The sequence below is a fragment of the Lacerta agilis genome, chromosome 14, assembly GCF_009819535.1.
Source record: "Lacerta agilis isolate rLacAgi1 chromosome 14, rLacAgi1.pri, whole genome shotgun sequence".
In the NCBI taxonomy this organism is placed as follows: Eukaryota; Metazoa; Chordata; class Lepidosauria; order Squamata; family Lacertidae; genus Lacerta; species Lacerta agilis.
In genome coordinates, this window is record NC_046325.1 from 5,735,596 (window position 1) to 5,756,067 (window position 20,472).

Genomic DNA, 20,472 nt, shown 5'->3' on the forward strand with positions numbered 1-20,472 from the left:
AAAGGTTGCCATATATCCGTGTTTTCCCGGACGTCTTTACTGGTTTTGTAAATTCTGTCTGGACGCAATTTCCGACAGATGAATCCGAGATATTGTGGGATGTGATCCATGAGAGGCAGTCGAGTACAACATTCCTTGAAATGCTAGAGAAGACATGCGAGGGGATGTTTGGTCCTGCCGGTCGAAACTTCCTGTTCCTCTTGGCTGGAGCATCCTTCCCTTCGCATGTGATAGAAGGTGGGCGTGACCTAACCTGTCCAGGTAACAAAAGGACAAGTCACGCAGCACCCCTCCCTCTTTTTTCTCATGCTTCTTCGTTTGACCAACTTTTAGCTAGGCCTGCTCTGCCAGCAGAAGCACTGGGATTATTCCCCCGTATGGGCTAGATCCACATGTACATATTTGAAACAAAAAATTCCTTCCAGTAGCACCTTAGAGACCGACTAAGTTTGTTATTGGTATGAGCTTTCGTGTGCATGCACACTTCTTCAGATACCTGAGTAAACGTGCCTGGTATCTGAAGAAGTGTGCATGCACATGAAAGCTCACACAGTACCAATAACAAAATTAGTTGGTCTCTAAGGTGCTACTGGAAGGGATTTTTTAATTTTGTTTCGACTACGGCAGACCAACACGGCTACCTACCTGTAACATGTACATACTTGTAACTAAGTCTGCCTTCAGGAATCCAACTGTGAACTGATGTAAGTAAACTTCTTTTATTGACTTTGAATAAGATTGTGGCGTCTTTATTCTTTTAAGAGGGATTCAAGGGAACTTACCAGGAACGTACAATTCAATCTGAGACCGGACTGAATTGTATAATAGTGAGAGGCTCGCACGAGCCTGCAACCAGCTATCTGCTCTGCATGTAAAAAAGGGGATGTAAATCTGCTAAGTTAGGAAAGGTATTAATAAACAATGTATCCTCTCCTGCCACCCTGAACATTTCCACAGATATGTATGGGAAATTCCGGACGTATGGAATCTCTAGCTTGCCCACCCCTGCCAAGCGTACCTTTAGCAGTGATGCTGGTCTTGGAAAGGCAAAGTTTGCTGAGGCCTTTGGGGAAACACAGAAGCTGCTGGCTCAAGGCGCTGAGACCTGTTCAAGGGGGACGAGAAGCAAAGTGGGGCAAAAATGAGCAAAGAAGCTTTATTTTATTTTTTTTGACCCCCCAAGGCCCTGTTGGTTCAGGATCCCTCCTCACCTTTGTCCTCCAGAGGGTTGTGGGAGAGGGTGAGGGCATGGAGAACGGCGTTTGGGTTCTCCGCCAGGACGCAGGCCAGTTTCAGGGCGAAATCTCTGCAAATGCACCAGAGAGATACGAACAAGTGAGAGGGAAGCTCCCCAGCAGGGAAGTCACAGGGGAAGCTGAAGAGAATCAAGGGTCGCAGGGCCAAGACGAGACAGGAGTGAGACCTCCTTCCATAATTAAGATGATTGCATTTGTTCATATACACCCTTGCGCAAATTAATTGAAACAAAGCGTGTTTTCTACCTTACTCGTAATCCTGTACTCAAAACAAACATGAAAATCAGTTGATCATTATGGTGTCGGAAGCCGGCAGCCAATAGAAGGAATGATGCGCTCGACACAATATACTGAGGTTCTACGAAAGAGAGTTACTCCAGAGCTGGAAAAGAGGTATCGTGATGGTAATGGGATATTGCGGCAGGACCTAGCCTCCTGTCACACTTCAAAAGTGGTGAAGAAATTCATGACAGAGCAGCAAATACAGGTACAGTGGTACCTCGGGTTACAGACGCTTCAGGTACAGATGCTTCAGGTTACAGACTCCGCTAACCAAGAAATAGTACCTCAGGTTAAGAACTTTACCTCAGGATGAGAACAGAAATTGTGCGGCGGCAGCAGGAGGAGGCCCCATTAGCTAAAGTGGTACCTCAGGTTAAGAACAGTTTCAGGTTAAGAGCGGACCTCCAGATTGAATTAAGTTCTTTCCCCCCCTAAAAAAATTGTTTTTTTAACAATACATAAACAAACAATACAAACAATAAAAACATTACAACAAAATAAAAAAACAGATTAATAAAAACACTTATTTAAATCTATCTATCCTTCTTTTATAACATTGTGAGTTGACTTCCTCACGTCCTCTCCGTCTGCGTTCCTTAAAACTCATCTTTAGTAATTTCTTTACCTTTTTTATATTCTCATATTAATACACTAATCATCTTCTCTTATTTAATAATCTTAACATTACTTCATCTGTTGCTATATCTTATCTAATTTCTATATCTGCTGCCTATCTAGTCTTCCTGCTTATTTTAAATATAATCTTAGCATAATTCTTTAAATATACTTTAAATTTATTCCAATCTTTCTCCACCACGTCGTCCCTCTGGTCTCGGAGTTTCCCGGTCAGTTCAGCAAGTTCCATACAGTCCATCATTTTCTTCTGCCATTCTTCTATCGTTGGTATTTCTTCTGTCTTCCAGTTTTTTGCTAACAAGATTCTTGCTGCTGTTGTGGCATACATAAAGACTGTTCTATCTTCTCTTGGGATTTCATGGTTTAAAATACCCAGTAAAAAGGCTTCTGTTTTTTTTTACTAAATGTGTTTTTCAACACCTTTTTCAATTCATTATATATCTTCTCCCAGAAGTCTTTTGCTTTCGGGCACGTCCACCACATATGAAAAAATGTCCCTTCTACTTGCTTACACTTCCAGCATTTAGAATTGAGTTCTTAATCCGAGGTACCACTGTACTTGATTGGCCTGGGAATTCCCCAGACGTAAATCCCATTGAGAATTTGTGGACTATATGCAAAATTCGCCTCCGTGCTGTAGACTGTACGACTATGGGGAAGCTCATTCAGGCGCTGATTCAAGTGTGGTACAGGGATCCGAAAATCAACAGTGACTGTTCGAAACTAGTAAGACTCCATGCCAAACCGTGTTCCAATGCTGCTTAAAAACAGCGGAGGTCATATCTGTTACTAATGTACATATATGTGAGTTTTGTACAATAAACCACACTGTTTGTTTCAATTAATTTGCACAAGGGTATGTAACAGCTTTTTTTGCACACACACACACATGCATGTACCACCAATCGCTTTCTTGAGATCCGCTGAACTCAAGAGCGCAAAGACCCCCCCGGACGCAAAACTGCACACACGGCTCTAAAACCAGGTTTAACCCTTCCCGAATTAAAAATTGACACCGGGGGTGGAAGAGGGTGGTGGGAAAGGACGGATTTCTGTCAGGATCGCAGCTGAGGAAGAGTTAAACCTCTGCTTTCTGCGTGCTGCATTCCCGACGAAAATGGGAATATGAAGCAAAAGAAAAGCAGATTAATCTGTTCAGGATGCAATGAGGGTGCTTCCGGACGAGAGTATATTTGGAATGTGTGTCATTCAGACATTGAAGGGGGTCCCCCCACCATGTCCACGTGACGTTGTCATCGTCCAAAGGCCAGCCAATATTTATCAATGATATATAATGAATTGAAAAACATGTTTAAAATAACAACAACAACAAAAACCCACCGGAAGCTTTCCTTTTGGGAATTATAGGGACAGAACTACCCAAACTGTTTGGAAATTTATTTATGTCTGCGACTACAATGGTAAGAATGTTACTTGCCAGGAAATGGAAATAAGAAGTCCCAACGAAAGAAGAATGGATACAAAAACTTATGGAATATGCAGAAATGGCGAAAAAGACGGGAAAAACAAGAAATCAAGATAACAAAAGCTTTTATAAAACCCCAGAGTATTCAAAGAATCACAGAATTGCAGAGTCGGAAGGGACCCTGAGGATCATTTAGTCCAACCCGCTGCGATGCAGGAATATGCAGCTGCCCCATATGGGGAGGAAAACCTGCAACCTTAAAATGACATCACTGGGATTTATGAATATTCCTTTTGAAAGGTGCGCATGCGTGCGTAGGTACAGGAAGACCTGCATTACATGCCCGGAACAGAAAAGGCCAGGGGATATGTTCTGCCAAGCCCCTCCCATTCCGCCAAGCCCCTCCCACTGGTGCAGACTGCAAGCGATGAAATAGCAATAGCAATAGAAATAGAAATAGGCTCTCTGCCACTGAAAGTACAGCAATGTGCAGAAAGTCCAGTGCTCAAAAATTGGACCCGAACGACCCACTTTAAGACATACCCTCAGCATCGCGCATGGGCTTGGCCCCGGATGAAATGCACCTCCGAAAACCGGAAGACTCTCCCCCTCCCCTCCAAAAATATTTGCATGCAGCTGCGCAAAGGTGAATCTAGCAATGCCTCACGTTTTTAACCCCGCATTGTCCAGCACCAGCTCCTCTAGGTGGTGGGATTTGCTCACCGTGTGGAGAACCTGCTCAGCGACCTCAGAGCCCTAGGGTGGAAAGAAGAGGTGTGGGTGCCAGAGAAGCCTCGGCGTGGTTGCGGTGGGTGCTTCAAACGGGGTGGGGAAGGGAGTAAACGGCGGGAGGCGACGCTTGGGGCAAACCTGGACCGAGCGTGGCTGCTGCCTTCTGTTGGAAGCCGCCCAGAGTGGCGGCAGAAACCCAGTTAGATGGGCAGGTAAAAAGGGTAAAGGGACCCCTGACCGTTAGGGCCAGTCGCGGATGACTCCGGGGTTGCGGCGCTCATCTCGCTCTATAGGCCGAGGGAGCCGGCGTACAGCTTCCGGGTCATGAGGCCAGCATGACTAAGCCGCTTCTGCCGAAACCAGAGCAGCGCACGGAAACGCCGTTTACCTTCCCGCCAGAGCGGTACCTATTTATCTACTTGCACTTTGTCGTGCTTTCGAACTGCTAGGTGGGCAGGAGCTGGGACCGAACAACGGGAGCTCACACCGTTACGGGGATTCGAACCCCCGACCTTCTGATCGGCAAGCCCTAGATAGGCAGGTATACATATTAAATTATTATTATTATTATTATTATTATTATTATTATTATTATTATTATTATTATTGTTATTGCCAGAGTTGGCAGCCATTCCTCTGAACAGGCACCTGCGCCTCTAAGAATGGCAGAGGAACAAAAATCCCAGGTGTGAGTTTTACTAAGATTGAAGGTTCCTGACAGTGGAGGCCAGTCCATTCGGACTGCACTTGTTCTTCTATTTTTTTAATTTTTATTTTACTGCATTTCTACCCCACCTTTCTCCCTCCAAGGAGCTCAAGGTGGCATACACAAGTTCTCCCTGCTCATTTAAATTCCCACAACGCCCTTTCGAGGTAGGCTAGGCTGAGAGGCAGTGAGACTGGCCCAGGGTCACCCAGCAGTGAGCTTCATGGGCCGAGCGGGGAATTGAACCCTGGTCTCTCCCAGATCCTAGTCTGGCACGCTAGCCACTACACTGCACTGCTGTCGGCCGGCCCCCCGACATGCCTTCCTGTTTAACAACCAGTCCAGGGGTTGTCATTGGCCGTCAGAATTCCTCCTCCTTCGTCTCAGAGTGGCCTTTGCAGGATTCGGCAGGGAGGAGGACTGAACTTGAATTACTTGGCTCTGCCAGTTGTGGGCTCTGGCGCCACCTAATGGTAGCCTCCCCGCCTCCCGACCCAATGGGCACCCAGGCGCCTGCCCGCAGGGGCAGTTTGGGAGACCTACCAGCCGCAAGTCCTTGCAGTAGAGTTTGGTGAACCACTGGTTGTATGCCAAAGCAGCCACGATCAGAGCCAAGTCCCTGCGAGGAGAAGCAGAAAGGGGGAGAGGGAAATGGGGTTAGGAGAGGGAGTGGCCAATCCTTGCCTGGACTGACTCCAGCTGCAAAAAGCTAAGGCTGCTGAGCCATCCTGGCTGCCTCTCAGCGCAGACTCAAGTCACGGGGCCTGAGCTTCTGCAGCCACTTCTGCCCACCATGAACCACCATCGGCAGCAGATACCTTCTATTCTGATTTTTTTCTCTTGCTAATTGTGCCGTTTGAAATGCGTCTTTTTTTTGTATTCGAATTCCCTTAGCAATGTTTCGTTTCGACCTCTTTAATATTTCAGTGCCCTGTTAATTATGTTGCTTTGAATGTATCCCCAACAGGGCCGGATTTAGTTTTGATGAGGCCCTAAGCCAGGGGGAGGCAACCTAGGGCCCGGAGGCCGGATGCGGCCCATTCGCCTTCTCAATCCAGCCCACGGACGGTCCGGAAATCAGCGTGTTTTTACATGAGTAGAATGTTTCTTTTTATTTAAAATGCATCTCTGGGTTATTTGTGGGGCATAGGAATTCGTTCATTTCCCCCCCCCCCAAAAAAAAAAAATATAGTCCAGCCCACCACATGGTCTGAGGGTCGGTGGACCAGCCCACAGCTGAAAAAGGTTGCTGACCCCTACCCTAAGCTACTGAAGGCAATGGGGCCCTTTATATGTCCAGCTGTCCTTTGTCAACAACAAATTGTCACTGTTTTTTTGTGATGAATATATGCTATATGTTCATTTATGGACCTAATAGGTATCTAAAGCCATTTTATTTGTTTTTTATCTTATATTTTGGAAATGTACATCCAGGTTTTTTTTTCTTTTAGTTTTGTGGGGGCCCTAAGGTATAGCTTGTTTAGCTTATATGCAAATCCGGCACTGGCCGCACACTTAACGCACATCGCTTCCCCTCAAGGGAAGCCTGGGAACTGCAGTTTGCCCCTCGCCCATGCTACAATTCCCAGCACCCTCCACAAACAACAGCTCCCATAATTCTCTGGGGGAAGCTGTGCAATTTAAATGTATGGTGCGGGCGACCTGGGTGCTTCACAAGGCAATCTTCACAACAGCCTTCCAAGGTAGGCCGACACCATTAGACCCATACTGCAGATAGAAGGGGAGAGACTGAGGCACTTGTCTAAGGTCACCTAGTGAGCACATAGCAGTTTAAGGATGAGGTCTGTGGGGCTACATGGAGGGTGGACGAGGGTAGGGGTAGGGGTAAGCGATTTTTTTAATACAGGTGGGTAGCCGTGTTGGTCTGCCATAGTCTGAAGAAGTGTGCATGCACACGAAAGCTCATACCAAGAACAAACTTAGTTGGTCTCTAAGGTGCTACTGGAAAGAATTTTTTATTTTATTTTGTTTCGATTTTTTAATGTTCTGTTCAAAGCCACACAGAGTGACTGGGGAAACCCAGCCAGATGGACGGGGTAGAAACAATAAATTATTATTATTATTATTATTATTATTATTATTATTATTATTATTATTATTATTATTATTATTAAATTAACAGAGATGGTTTTACGTGGCTTCCCCTCACCGGCTTTCCAGGTGACAGAAATCGAGGAGGTTGAATTCCCGGTTGTCTTCGGAATGGTAAATTGTGTCAACGTCCTACAGCGTGAAGGATAGACGGTAGCCAGAAAGAAAAGAGATCAATTGATGATTAATAGTATAGTTTCCCTTAAGGAGCTCAGAGCAACGTTTCCCCCTCCTGTTTCCCCCCCACCACAACAATCTTGTGAGGTAGGCTCCAGATGAGCCAGAGAGTTTCAGAGTTTTGAACGGAGGAAGAGGTAAACTGTGGCCTCCCCACCACAAAAACCAAGATAATATATCCATCTTCATACACCCACAAAGTGCGCATGAGACCATTCTGCTGCCAGATCTTCTCCCCCCTCCCCCGCCGCCCCCCGTTCTCTATTTCCAGCCAAAACTTCCCGCTACAAAAAACCACACACATATTTTTCCAAGGCTGCCGTCATCGCTGACTGTGGCCTGGATTTGCCTGTCGCATTCGCCCAGAAACCTCCCAGAGCAGATTTGCATATTGTTTTTGAGCAGAAGATCAGGAAACGAGGCTTTCGGTGCACCAAACCCCTCGGCGAGGCGGAAGGGGAGGAAACCGCCACCCCGTGCGAGTTGCTCCACCTAAAAGTCCTTGTGGCGAGCGAGGAGGTGAGAAAGCCGCCACATCCTGAGCAATTGCTACTTTTCTGGCGGTTTCTTTTTCAGGATACAATAGCTAACCACCTTGCTCCGGCGAAGGGGGTCTCTCTCCTCAAGGTTATCCGAGAGGGCGCCTCAGAATCGGGTCGTGCAAACCGCCGCTCGGCCCACCGACTTACCCACTGCACCTCCTCGCGGCAAGAGTGTCCGTTGTAGTCGCAGAGAGCCGCGTAGGTTTCGGAAAAGCCTCCTGAGGAGAAACAAACAGGCGCATATTATCGCTCAGGCTCCTTCGTTCTCGCAAATGCCGGGGGATGGATTTCGGCTAACTGTTACTCCAAGTAGACCTAGTGAAATTCACAGGCCTAAATTTGCCACGGCTGTTCACTTCCTCAGGCAGGTGTGCTCTGAGGAAAAGCCAGTGGAATACAACCCGAACGCTTGGCGTAAGTCCTACTCAGAGAAGACCCACAGGAATTAATCGACACGGCCAACTTGTTTGTATCTTGCATTCCCATTTCACCTCTTTTCTCCAAGGAGCAAAAAAGGTGGCGTACATAGTTCTCCCCTGCTCGTGAGGAAAATTTGAATCCAACCCAATGTTTTCCTTTCCCTTTATTTTTTTTTTAAATATGAAAATCATTGTCATTGTGAAATGATAATATCGATTAAAGGCACTACAATAAAAGCCAATGGGCAATAGGAATATTTCATCCACTGTGTTTTAAATTTGTACATTAATATCAGCAGTCCAAAGAGATGTCTAAACGAAATGGACAAATGTAAGCAGGTCAGATCTTCATCCAACTGGGATTGCCTTTCCAATCTTGCAGCATAAGTGTCTTAACTGTTTTTTACGTCCATCTGTTAAGTCCTATGAAGCCATTGCGGAGACTGAAGCTTCCACAGCTGCCCAAGTCCCTTTCTCTCCAAGGTTTTCCCCAAGAAATCTGAGACTGTGCCTGCGTCACACTAATTTCTCCTTTGCCCTCTTCATGCCTCTCCTGGTTCTTCCTTCCTGCAAAATGCATTTCTTTAGCCAAGGTGTGTGGGAAATTGCAGTCGACCATAACTATGCACGAGTGCTAGTGAATGCGTGAAGGGGTTCAGACCACAGAGGCAGATTCCTAGACTCAGCTAGGTCACGCCCCCTCTTCTCCAATGAGGGGAAGTGAAGCCTTCCCTTTCTGTTCCTTCCTTTCTGTGCCATGTAACCCACCAGGGAGGACGTTTTCTCCAAGCTCGGAGCATGTGTTTGAAGCTATCTTTCTGTATTTTCTACCCAAGAATATTCTGCCTGTGTTCTCCTTGGTGCTGCTTGGATAAACGCATGAATCTGACTTTTGGAACATTTTGTAAGTAAAGCATTTTAAACTTACTAAACTGGTGTGGTCTGATTTTTGTGAGGAGAATTACCGGTATATGAAATATTATAGGATAAATTTAAGAGATAATGGAAATTGTTTATAGATTTTTAAAGTAATAGTAAAAGTATGAAATTACAAGATTAAGTTATTAAAATTGGAAATCTTTAGATGTGGTTGATGGAAGTCCAGGCAAGGGGTAACATCACTGGGGTCCTGAGCCCAACAGGGGTGCCGCACAAAGAATGCAGTTGATGATGGGGGCTGTGGACTCAGAAAGGTTGAAAACCTCTGCCTGCCTTGATGCAATATACTTTTGATTACCCGTTGTTAAGAGGCAGACTTGAGAAGATGCCTCTGACCGCCAGGCCTGGATTGCGGGCCTCCGAGGCCCATTTGGCTGCTAGCCCTGGAGACAGAAGGCTGGGCTAAATGCACTTTCCTGCCCGATCCAGGAAAGCAATTTGCGTTTTCTTCAGGACACCCCTTCCGGGATTCGGGTCAGTGGGTTAAGTGCATAATGCAGCGACTGTAATTAAAATTTCATATAATTTCCTGTGAATGAAGATCACACCACCTGCCTCTACGGGTGCCGGGAAGCGGGAGAATAACCCTGGCAGGTTCTGGAACATTCCACACACAAACAACACCCAGTGGCCGCCCCACTCCCTCCCTCCGCCGGCCTCGTCTTTCCGTCTTCCCCCCTCACCGCAAATGCTGTGCGTGGTGGAACTGGAGCTTTCCGAGTTGGGGGACATGTCCCGCGGCGTCTCTGGGGTCTCCACGGTCCCATGGCGTATGAGGCAGCTGCGACAAGGGGAGGAGAAGGAAGGCATTTCCCGAGTTATTTTATTATCATTTATTTGATTTATATACCGCCCTTTATCGAAAGATCCCAGTGTACGGTGTACGGCATTAAACACACGTAGTACAGTGGTACCTCGGTTCTCGAACGTAATACGTTCCGGAAGACCGTTCGACTTCTGAAATGTTCGAAAACCGAGGCGCAAAAGGCTGGCTGCAAGTTCAATTGGAAAAACTGAAAAACACGCAGCGGAAAAACGCGTTCGACTTCCAAGCCGCATTCGAAAACGGACGCCCGAAAACCGAGATACCACTGTAATTAAAAAAGCACAACAATGGACAGCATAACAATAAAATAACCATAGTAACAGTCATCCCACCATCACCAAAGCTTTAACTGATCCGATAGTCTTGTCTAAATACTGCATCACAAGAGCACTACAAGTCATTGATCAATCGATCCACTCATCCATTCTCCAAGGAGCTTAAAGTGGTATCCATGGTTCCCCCCTTTAATCCTCACAATAATGCACACCTTCCAACGTTTCTCCGATGAAAATAGGGACATCCTAACCCCGTGAGATAGGGGATGCGGGTGGCGCTGTGGGTTAAACCACAGAGCCTAGGGCTTGCCGATCAGAAGGTCGGCGGTTCGAATCCCGGCGACGGGGTGAGCTCCCGTTGCTCAGTCCCAGCTCCTGCCCACCTAGCAGTTCGAAAGCACGTCGAAATGCAAGTAGATAAATGGGTACCGCCCTGGTGGGAAGGTAAACGGCGTTTCCGTGCGCTGCTCTGGTTCGCCAGAAGCGGCTTAGTCATGCTGGCCACATGACCCGGAAGCTGTCTGCGGACAAACGCCGGCTCCCTCGGCCAGTAAAACGAGATGAGCGCCACAATCCCAGAGTCGTCCGTGACTGGGCCTAATGGTCAGGGGGTCCCTTTACCTTTACCCTCTAACCCCGTGAGATAGGTTAGGCTGGGAAACTGAGACTGTCCCAGGATCACCCAGTGAAGTTTCATAGCTGAGCAGAGATTTGAACTCCTCGGCCCACTCTCCATAAACCACTATGCCACACTGCTGCACTGAAAGTGCGAGGGATATGTGCGCACCCCTGTAAATTTGGGGGTCGCCTCTTCCCTAACGCAGGGGTGGGGGACCCTTTTTGGTCCCTCCAGGTGTTGCCAAACTACAACTCCCATCAGTGCCGGGGCAAGCACTGCCAATGGTCAGCGATGATGGCAGCTGTAATTCAGCATCGTCTGCAGGGCCAAACGTTTGCCCGCCCCGACCTAACAGCTTGTCGCCTGTTTGCCTGCCTCCTTCTTTCACTCTTTCAAAAAGGGGGGTTTAAAATCCTCCTGCAAGAGAACTCAGCTGTCTGGTAGGTACAGACATTGAAAAGAAGGATATTAGACTTTTCCAGTACGCAGTGGCTGCAGCTAGAATTCTTCTAGCACAACAATGGAAACAAGAAGAATTACCGACGAAAGAAGAATGGACAGTGAAATTGACTGAATATGCAGAAATGGACAAAATGATAGGAAGAATCCGGGAGCAGCGGGACCAGAAATTCATCAAGGACTGGCTAAAATTTATGAATTATCCAAAAGACAATTTACAACTGAATACGCTAATAGGACTTCAAGAAGTTTTGTAGTTAATGTGTAGAACTATTATTGTAAGTAGGATAGTAATAGTGAAGGATTTTTTCTTTTTTGATATTGTAAGCAATGGTTGATTAAAGAAATATAATCCTAAAATATAATTTAGAAAGCCATGTGAAGGGACTGAGGGAAGTCATGGCTTGTCAGCCAAATGGAAAATGTATGAAAATGTTTGTTTAAAAGTAGTATTGTATAGTATTGTAGTTATAGTGTAAAAATAATAAAAATTATTTAAAAAAAAAAAAAGAGAACTCAGCTGTCTGGGTCAGGAAATGGACCGCTACAAGTTGTTGGGGGTCGCAAGCACTGTTTCACTCTTGTCATGTTTTTGGGCTTCCCGCTGCGGCCTCTGGTTGGCTACCATGAGAACAGGATGCTGGACTAGGTTTCCCCACCACCACTCTTGGAATCATAGAATTGAGGAGTTGGAAAGGATACCGAGGGTCATCTAGTCCAACCCCCCTGAAATTCAGGCATCCTGCGCACAGCCGTCCCTGGGTGGGCTCAAACCACCAACCTTCGGGTCAACAAGCCAGATGCATTTCCCATTGCGCCACAGGAGCCTTTGACCTGTTCCAGCAGGGCTCTGCTTATGAGACACCGGCAATGGGGGCACTAGGACAACCTTGGGGTCGATCTTGCCGGGATTAAGGGTGAGGCATGACAAAATCAGGGGGGTGGGGACTTTGGGGGCCAAGCCATCTCCGCCACTGCAAGGATGCTGTTAACCCCAGGAGATAGAAATTGATTAGAGTGAAAACAATTGGGGTGGGGGGAAGAAACGCCACTGTCAAAAGCTATTATTTCTCAGCGGGCACAGGGGGGTCTCTCTCTGTGCCAGCCTCTTCCAACCTCCAAATAAAGTTGAACTACAACTCCCAACGCCTCTGGCGCCTGGCTGAAACCAACAGGAGTTGTGGGGCACACAAGGGGGAGTCAAGTGCATTCCAGGAGTTTGGAGATCTGCAGATATAAAGTGGTCTGAAGCCCTCTTACGCCCTAGCATTTAAAAAAAAAATCAACTTTTTTTTAAAAAAGGAAAAGACTTCTTGTGGCTTGGAGAATGATGCGCTGTGGATTGCTAATGGGGAGACGTCTAAAAGCGCGAGAAGAGACTGGCAGCTGGATCAGGCCAGGGGCCCATCTGGTCCGTCATCCTGTTCTCGCAGACGCCAAGCAAGGAAAACCCGCAAGCAAGACCTGAGGGCAGCACGGCACTCTCCCCCTCCTGGGGCTTCCAGCAACTGGTTTTCAGAAGCACCCAGCCTCCGACTGCAGAGCTATTTCGCAAACACCCTGCACAAGAAATCAGAATTAATGCCGGATGCGCAATTAAAGCTATGCACAAGCAGATCAGGACGAAAGCTCATGAAAGTGGATGTCTGGAGGGTACCGGGTGCGGGGGAAGCCTGCTAGTCTAGCCTTTAGCATCCCTGCGGTGAAAATCTATACATTCCGCGTTAGAATTTAGAGAGGGAAGTCAGTTCCACACAGACACGAAAGACTGTGCGACTCTGGCATTTTCTGTAGGTTATCATCATCGTTGTCACCAGGGGCGGAGCAAGGGGGTGAGAGGCGGTTCGCCCCAGGTACCACCCTGGGGAGGGTGACACTCCGGGGGCAGGCCCCACCCCCGCGATTGAGCGCGGCAACTTTTAAAAGGCTGCAACGTGCGAACAGCAGCACAGCGTCTGTGCTGCTGTTCATGCGCTGCAGCCTTAAAGGTTGCCGCACTGCATGGAAGGGGTGCCGGCCGATCGCGCCCGCCATCTTGGGTGGACATGCGCAGTCCACCCAAGATGGCGGGCGCGATCGGCCGGCACCCCTTTCGACCGGCGCTGCGCCACGCCGCGTTTTAAGGCCGCAGCGGGCAAACAGTAGCGCTGCTGTTCGCCCGCTGCAGCCTTAAAACGCAGCGTGGCGTGGCACAGTGCCAGTCAGAAGCAGTGCCGGCTGATCGCGCCCGCGGGGAGGGGTGCCTTTCAAGTTTGCCGCCCCGGGCGGCAGATCGGCTCCATCCGCCCCTGGTTGTCACCTCCATGTTTTCCGCAACACGCAAGCACACCTTGGTCCTCTGCTCACGCCAGCACACAAAGTTTGTCGTGAAAGGGTGCCGTTACGGCGAACGGCTGAGAAGCTGGCAATCCCGCCACCCGCAGCCAACCTTCTCCCCGCCCTACGGCTTCTTCATACTCACACAGAGGCCGGGCTAGGGAAGATTTTGGCTAAGGAAGTGTTGACGTGCCTCGTGACCTGGTCGGCGCTTTCCGGGGTGGGGAATTTCAAGCTGTAGTTGGCCTTCTCCGTCTCCACCAGGATCTGAATGCGGGAGGAAAGGCAAAAGGCGTGAGCACCCGACGGGCACCAACAGCCTCGTCGTTAAGAGCACCCCTTTGCGGGAGGCGCCCCCTGCTCCTACCTGGTTGTGATGCAGGGCGTTTAAGGCTCGGATCTCCAGGACATTGAAAGAGCATTCGAGCTGCGAGGGAGGGAAAAGAAGAGTCACTTGTTGTGACGCGACAGGAGCGAGTGTCGCATCCACGGCGCACGTTCAAAGCGCATTAACTTCCCCTGAAGAATCCTGGGAACGGGAGTTCTAACGATGCTGTGAATCGCAGCTCTCCAGGAAGGGTAAACAACCGCCTCGCTGGGTTATTGTGAAGATGAAATATGGAGGAGGGGGACCAGAAGCCTAGAGATCCTTGGAAGATACAGGTGGCTATATAAATGCAATAATTAATAAATAAACTACAGTTCCCCGGAATTCTCTGGAGGAAGCCATGACTGTTAGGCTGCATACGCATCATACTGCTATAGGTTTGGGGAGGGTCAGTCTGGATGACACCCAGGGGCCCCTTCTAAGCCTGCGATCCTGTACCTGTGAGGTTAGAATGGATAAGAGGAAACCTGCTGAACGGCCCAAGCCAGTTCCTTTGTGAAGGTAATGGCTTTAGCGGGCCAGTTAAGTACCACCATTTACATGTCCAAAGAGGTTGCCATGGAGACGGGCCTTCTCCCACCTCACCTGATGGAGAACAATAGGCCAAGGTATACAGGTTTTTTTGGCTGATACTGGAAGCCAGAGACCCAGAGGCTTCTCTTGCTCTGTGTTGGATATCTGTTTGGGGCTTCCCTGAGAACCTACCGTATTTTTCGCTGCATAGGGTGCATCGGACCATAGGGCGCACCTCGTTTTTAGAGGAGGAAACCCAGAATTTTTTTCTGGGTTTCCTCCTCTAAAAGCCCTGTTGTTGTTTTTTTGAGGATCAGCTAAAAGTTTAGCAACTTTTTTTGCAAAGGGAAAAACCCTGGTTTTTTTGAGGATCAGCTAAAAGTTTTGCAGCTTTTTTTGCAAAGGGAAAAACCCTGTTTTTTTGAGGATCAGCTAAAAGTTTTGCAGCTTTTTTTGCAAAGGGGGAAAAGCAAAGAGGAAAAGCCCCGTTTTTATGGGGTTCAACTAACATTTCTGCAGCTTCTAAAGGAAAGGGAGCCTTTTCTACAGTTTCCAGACAGATAATCTAATCAGCCAGTCACATGTTGCTGGGGAAACAAACAACCTCCCTCTGCAGCACATTCAACAATGGAGGCCTGGGCAAGAGGGCGGGGCTGAAAGGGAGCAGGGGACTCTTATCTCTCTCCCGATCTCTTGCTGATCAGCTGCTGAGCGGGGTCCTTTCAACACCCCCTTTTCTCTTTGTAAAATAAAAAGCATGATCCTCTTTTGGCCCCTGGGCAATTCAGCTCCAGGGACCACCATTCGCTCCATAAGACGCACAGATATTTCCCCTTACTTTTCAGGAGGGGAAAAGTGTGTCTTATGGAGCGAAAAATACGGTAATGGGGAAGTAAGATCTCTGGGAGTGAGCCAGGTCATATGTGTAAAGAAAACCATTTATCTTAAAAACGCCATTGTCTCTATTGACCTTCGTCCCAAGGAAACCGAACTCTGGGGTAAGCACTGGGACCCAAATAGGTCCCAGCTCAGAGATCGGCTCAGATCTCTGCTCAGAGATCGGGATGTACACAACGATACATTTAAAGCACTTTATTTCCCCCCAAAGAATCCTGGGAACTGTAGTTTATCCATCACAGAGTTACAATTCCCAAACAAAAAAGTATACTTTGTTGTGCTTTAAATGTACGGTGTATAAAGCGGTATAAATGTATTTTAAATTACACAAACACACACTTCTCATTTGTTCCTCCACTAACCTTGGCTGGTACCTTTAGCCCAAAGAGATAGATTCGCCAGGTGGTGAGAACCTGTTGGAAAAAGAGCGAAGCACAGAAGAGGTGAACGACAGCACCAAACTTTTCTGTTTCCCTTTAAGACATAATCCTCATGTGGATGTTGCGTTGCCTTTCCTGCCTTCTGCCCTCTGTGGCTCTCCAGACCTGAACTGGCACCACCACCTCTCTCCAAACATGTCTTCCCAACCTGGATCTTCTAGAATACTGATGAGCATTGAACTTGTTTATTTCAGAAGACATTTTTGCCTCCGCCGCAACGTTCTGGCAGGGAAGCGTTCCATTTCCCCAAGTCTGCCGTTTGGCCTTTTAACAATTAGTGCCATTATTACCTGCCCTTCAACCTGCAGGTCCCAGGGTGGGTTGCGAATTTTTTTATTATTTTTTTTGAAAATTCAGAAATAAAATATTACCATGACTGGTGGCGAAATGGAAGGTGGTGGACTCTCGTCCACTGGATGTTTTTAAACAGAGGTTGGATGGCTGGCTGTCATGGAGATTCCTGCATTGCAGGGGGGTGGACTAGATGACCCATGGGGTCCCTCCCAACACTACAATTCTATGATTCTGTTTATTACAGCGCATGAGCTCCCGACAGCTTTACGAGTAAGTTGCGCAAGAGCTGCTAACCTATAGAAACCTTTAGCGAGCTAAAAACTATGCTGGTTGCTGGAAATCACATTTGCAATGTTGGGAAGTGAATTACTGGTTTCACAGCCTGCCCTGTGTCTCTCTCTCTTTCCTGCTTCATCTCTAAGCCATGATGGTAAGATCAGCGCTCAGGGCACTCCAGAAATCAGGGGGTCAGCAAGGAAACATGTGTGCTAATCGGGGGGGGGGGGACAGAATGCGTATGTGCTAGCTAGAACTTCACTAGGGGAAAAACTCACACTGGCTCCGCTCGCTCTCCAGACCCGTAAATGGGGGGGTCGCCACATTTTGTTTCATGCCTTAAATCACAGTGCGGGGCAGAAGGCGGAAATTCAACAGGTGCAGCGTTTCAACCCCGCGGCTGCACCTGTTGAATATTGGCCTGTAGTGAACATTTCTTTCCCCCCCCCCGGTGTTCCTGGCACCCACCTGGGGGGGAGGGAAAGGTGGCAGCTTTTTTGGGGGGGGTTTCCTCTGATGCAGTGATCGGAAGATCACCCTGTTGCCTCTTAGCTTGGGGGGGGTGTCGTGCCCTGTGTCCTGAGCAGACACCCCTTTTTGCCCTAGAAGTTAACTGCTCCTGGTGCCCCCTTAATTTCAACCCACAGCCTTCCCCCCCCCCACCAAACCTCCTCATCGCTTGGCCACCCGCAGATCAGCTCCCTCCCACCTTCGGATCCTTTGGGCTTTATCCTGTATCATTCAGTCACAGCAACCCTGCAAGGCGGACAGGCAACGCCAGGCACCCATGGGTGCCCAGTGGGTTTCATGCCCAAGTGGGGCTTGGACCCTGGCCTGGCAAATCCACACACAGGCACAAGCCACCGTTGCAGGGAGTTTCGCCCAAGCCCCTTCCTTGGCAAGATCTCCCCTCTCCCGAATCCTGGGGTGGGGGGGGGGGACTATAGGCTCTTTTTCCATCGGCAGATGCAAAGTCCCCCACCCCTCCTTTCCGCCAGCCCCCTCCCCTGTCTGCTCCTGCCTGCGACCTCCAGTTTTGCTGCCAGCAGCAAATTTGCAAACCCTGACCTAATTTGCGAGAAGAGGATTCGAGAGCTGGAGAGTTCGAGAGAAGAGAAGAAATGCTGGGGTGGGGGGAATAGGGAAGAAGGGCCGTGAGTCGCTCCCCAAGGCCATACCACTGGGAGGAAGGACAGGGGCCGGTGTGAGTGGCCCCACCCCAAAACTATTTCAGAAACTCCCCACTTTGTTTAGAGGGTCTTTTATCCTTTCTGTCTCTGTTCCTCTGGTTTGCTTAAGGGACCAGGGACCAGCGGTCAGAGTTGAGCGCCCAGGGAGCTGAAATAGCGCTTGGTAAGTGTCACCGTATTATTTAAAGCGCAGGACTTCCCCCCCAAAAGCATCCTGGGAACTGTAGTTTGCCCCTCACAGAGCTACAGTTCCCTGCACCGTTCCCCAGACACTTAAATGTCTGGTGTGTACGCAGCCCAAGACCAGGAATTTGGGGAGGCCTGGGTTCAAATCCTTACACCAGTCACTCTTCCAGCCCACTCCACCTGATAGGGTTGTCATGTAGATGAAATCTGATTTCTGTTTTACATCCTATGTCCTTTTGAAATGTGTTTTTTTGGGGGGGCCCTATTGGGTTGTGGGCTTTTTATTGTGCATTTTGTTGTTTTATATCTTGATTTTATTCTGTGAACCGCCCTGAGGCCCCGGGTATAAGGCGTTATATAAATTCAATTTATTCTTCTTCTTCTTCTTCTTCTTCTTCTTCTTCTTCTTCTTCTTATTCTTATTATTATAATATTGCTTTTTCTTTGTTTGTTTGTTTCTCCTTTGTACACCACATAGATATTGTTTACAATCAGCGGTGTAAAGATAAATAAAACAGGGAGGAGGATGCATGTATGAAATGAAATAAACTACGTATTTGGCATTATATCTGAGCAGGGGGGGACATTATCTTTGGGCTGGGGGGGTGGAGAATCCCAAGAGCGAGATGCGGAGCTGACCTATGATTGTGGCCCAGCGTCTCTCCCTTCTTTATTCTCCCCACCTCACTCTAGAACAACAGATATCAGTGCGATAAATAAGTATAACAGATAATCTTAAAACTGTAGAGCTGGAAGGGACCACGAGGGTCATCTAGTCCAACCCTCTGCAATGCAGGAATCTTTTTGACCAGTGTGGGACTCGAACTCACGTCCCTGAGATTGAGAGCCCCATGCTTTACCAGCTGAGCTATCCCACCATGGGAATTATCAGTGATTTTTTTTTCTGGGGGTACGTGGGGGGGGGGGTACGCATACCCCTAAACATTTTGTGAATCTTTTTACGTTTGTCCATTTACTGTATTTATTTTTCCCGGTTTGAACTATAAAGTGATGGTATTCTTGAGTCAAAATGAAAGTACCTCTAAACATTTTTTTTTTAAAGGAAAAAAAGCACTGGGAATTATAATAAAAGAAAAGAAAATGAATTAAAGGAAAAGAAAAGAAAAAACAGTAGAATAAAAACATTAAAATAAGACAAAACAAAAACATAAAAAAGTAAAATGAGATACAGTACAAACATAACATATAACATATAACATAACAGCAGCTTCTCCTCCTGAGCCCCCCACCACCACCTAGGCCAAAGCAAGTGGCAGGTAGTTCCAAAGGTGAAAAAGAGGAGGCGGGTCCAAAGACCACCAAGCTGGGTTGGGTGAGGGGACCTCCCAGCAGATACCTGCTGGAGCAGCAGTGCCTTGGCGCCAGCAGCCCAGGGCGAATCAGCAGCTTGCAAACCCCCAGGATTACCATATTTTCCCGTGTACAACGTGCGTGACCCCATGTATAAGATGACCCCTATTTTTGGGAAGCCCTCAACAGTTGTTGAGTTTCTTTTGTAAGTTTGCCGAGCTGTTGAACAGCTTGACGATCCAACCCCCCCCCCCCGCGCTCTGGCTGACGGAACTGGTGCTGTAATACATCCAGGGGCATAGCAAGGTAAATTGGTACCAGGGGGCAAAAAAAATATTGTTACCCCCCCCCCAGAGGCGTAGGAAGGTTAGGTGGTACCCGGTGCAGAAAATTTCTTGCCCCCCCAATTGATTCCCCCCCCCCCCGCAAAGGAACAATAACAAGTAATAATAATAATACTTTTATTTATATCCCACCCTCCGCGGCCGAAGTCGGGCTCAGGGTGGCTAACATCAGATATGTAACATTGGTATAAAATCAAACAATAATTAAATTGCCTCCTAAAAACACCTCAGAATCAAATTAAAGTCTAATTAGATGGCTTTCCACAGGGTTAGGGTTGGGAACAGTAAGTGCTCCACTGAACTGAAATTTCAGCCTTCACGACATAGGAAAACGGCCAAGTGAATGGCTATTTTGGTGGAGGAGGGTCAAGATATTAACCGATATGCATGAAATTTCATATACAGCTATATCTTCCCTAGTATAGTAAGATAAGACCTTTGGAGCAGGCATTTTTTTTTTAAAAAAAAAAAGTTTTATATGAACCGCCCTAGCAGGGCAGTAATTGTTCCTTGATCATTTGTCACCCCCTCCATTATGGAACATGGGGCGGACCGCCCCCTACGCCCCCCCTTGCTAAGCCCCTGAATACATTGCCTACTGGCACTCACTGAAAACTCTTCCTAAGCCGGGAAGAGCAGGAAAACAGGTCGTCTTGTACATGGAAAAATACGGTATTTCCCCACCACCACCACCCCCTGGTCCCCAAACCCCCGGGGATTCTCTCACCAGCACCCTGTCCTCGCTTTTCTTCGGCTTGGTTTCTAGCTTCACCCTCACCAGCAGGTGGATGGGAGGCCGGTTCAGGAACTTCCGGATGCTGTCTGGAAAGGAAGTGTAGCGGGTTAGGATCCGGACAGGGCCGGCGCATCCATTTAGGCGAACTAGGCAGCTGCCTAGGGCGCCAAAATGG

At 48.0% G+C, this 20,472-nt stretch overlaps 1 protein-coding gene across 1 annotated transcript in view; it reads right to left on the minus strand.

Moving 5' to 3' along the window:
- CARMIL3 (capping protein regulator and myosin 1 linker 3) overlaps positions 1 to 20,472 on the minus strand; it is a 61,969-nt gene that overhangs the window by 29,068 nt on the left and 12,429 nt on the right. Inside the window, exons 2-12 of the mRNA XM_033170296.1 lie at positions 20,289 to 20,383; positions 15,883 to 15,933; positions 14,090 to 14,149; positions 13,868 to 13,989; positions 9,911 to 10,008; positions 8,017 to 8,087; positions 7,209 to 7,282; positions 5,582 to 5,657; positions 4,268 to 4,356; positions 1,212 to 1,306; positions 1,019 to 1,105 (exon numbers count right to left, since the gene is read on the minus strand). Coding sequence (XP_033026187.1) covers positions 1,019 to 1,105; positions 1,212 to 1,306; positions 4,268 to 4,356; positions 5,582 to 5,657; positions 7,209 to 7,282; positions 8,017 to 8,087; positions 9,911 to 10,008; positions 13,868 to 13,989; positions 14,090 to 14,149; positions 15,883 to 15,933; positions 20,289 to 20,383 — 918 coding nt within the window. The remainder of the gene's footprint in view (positions 1 to 1,018; positions 1,106 to 1,211; positions 1,307 to 4,267; positions 4,357 to 5,581; positions 5,658 to 7,208; positions 7,283 to 8,016; positions 8,088 to 9,910; positions 10,009 to 13,867; positions 13,990 to 14,089; positions 14,150 to 15,882; positions 15,934 to 20,288; positions 20,384 to 20,472) is intronic.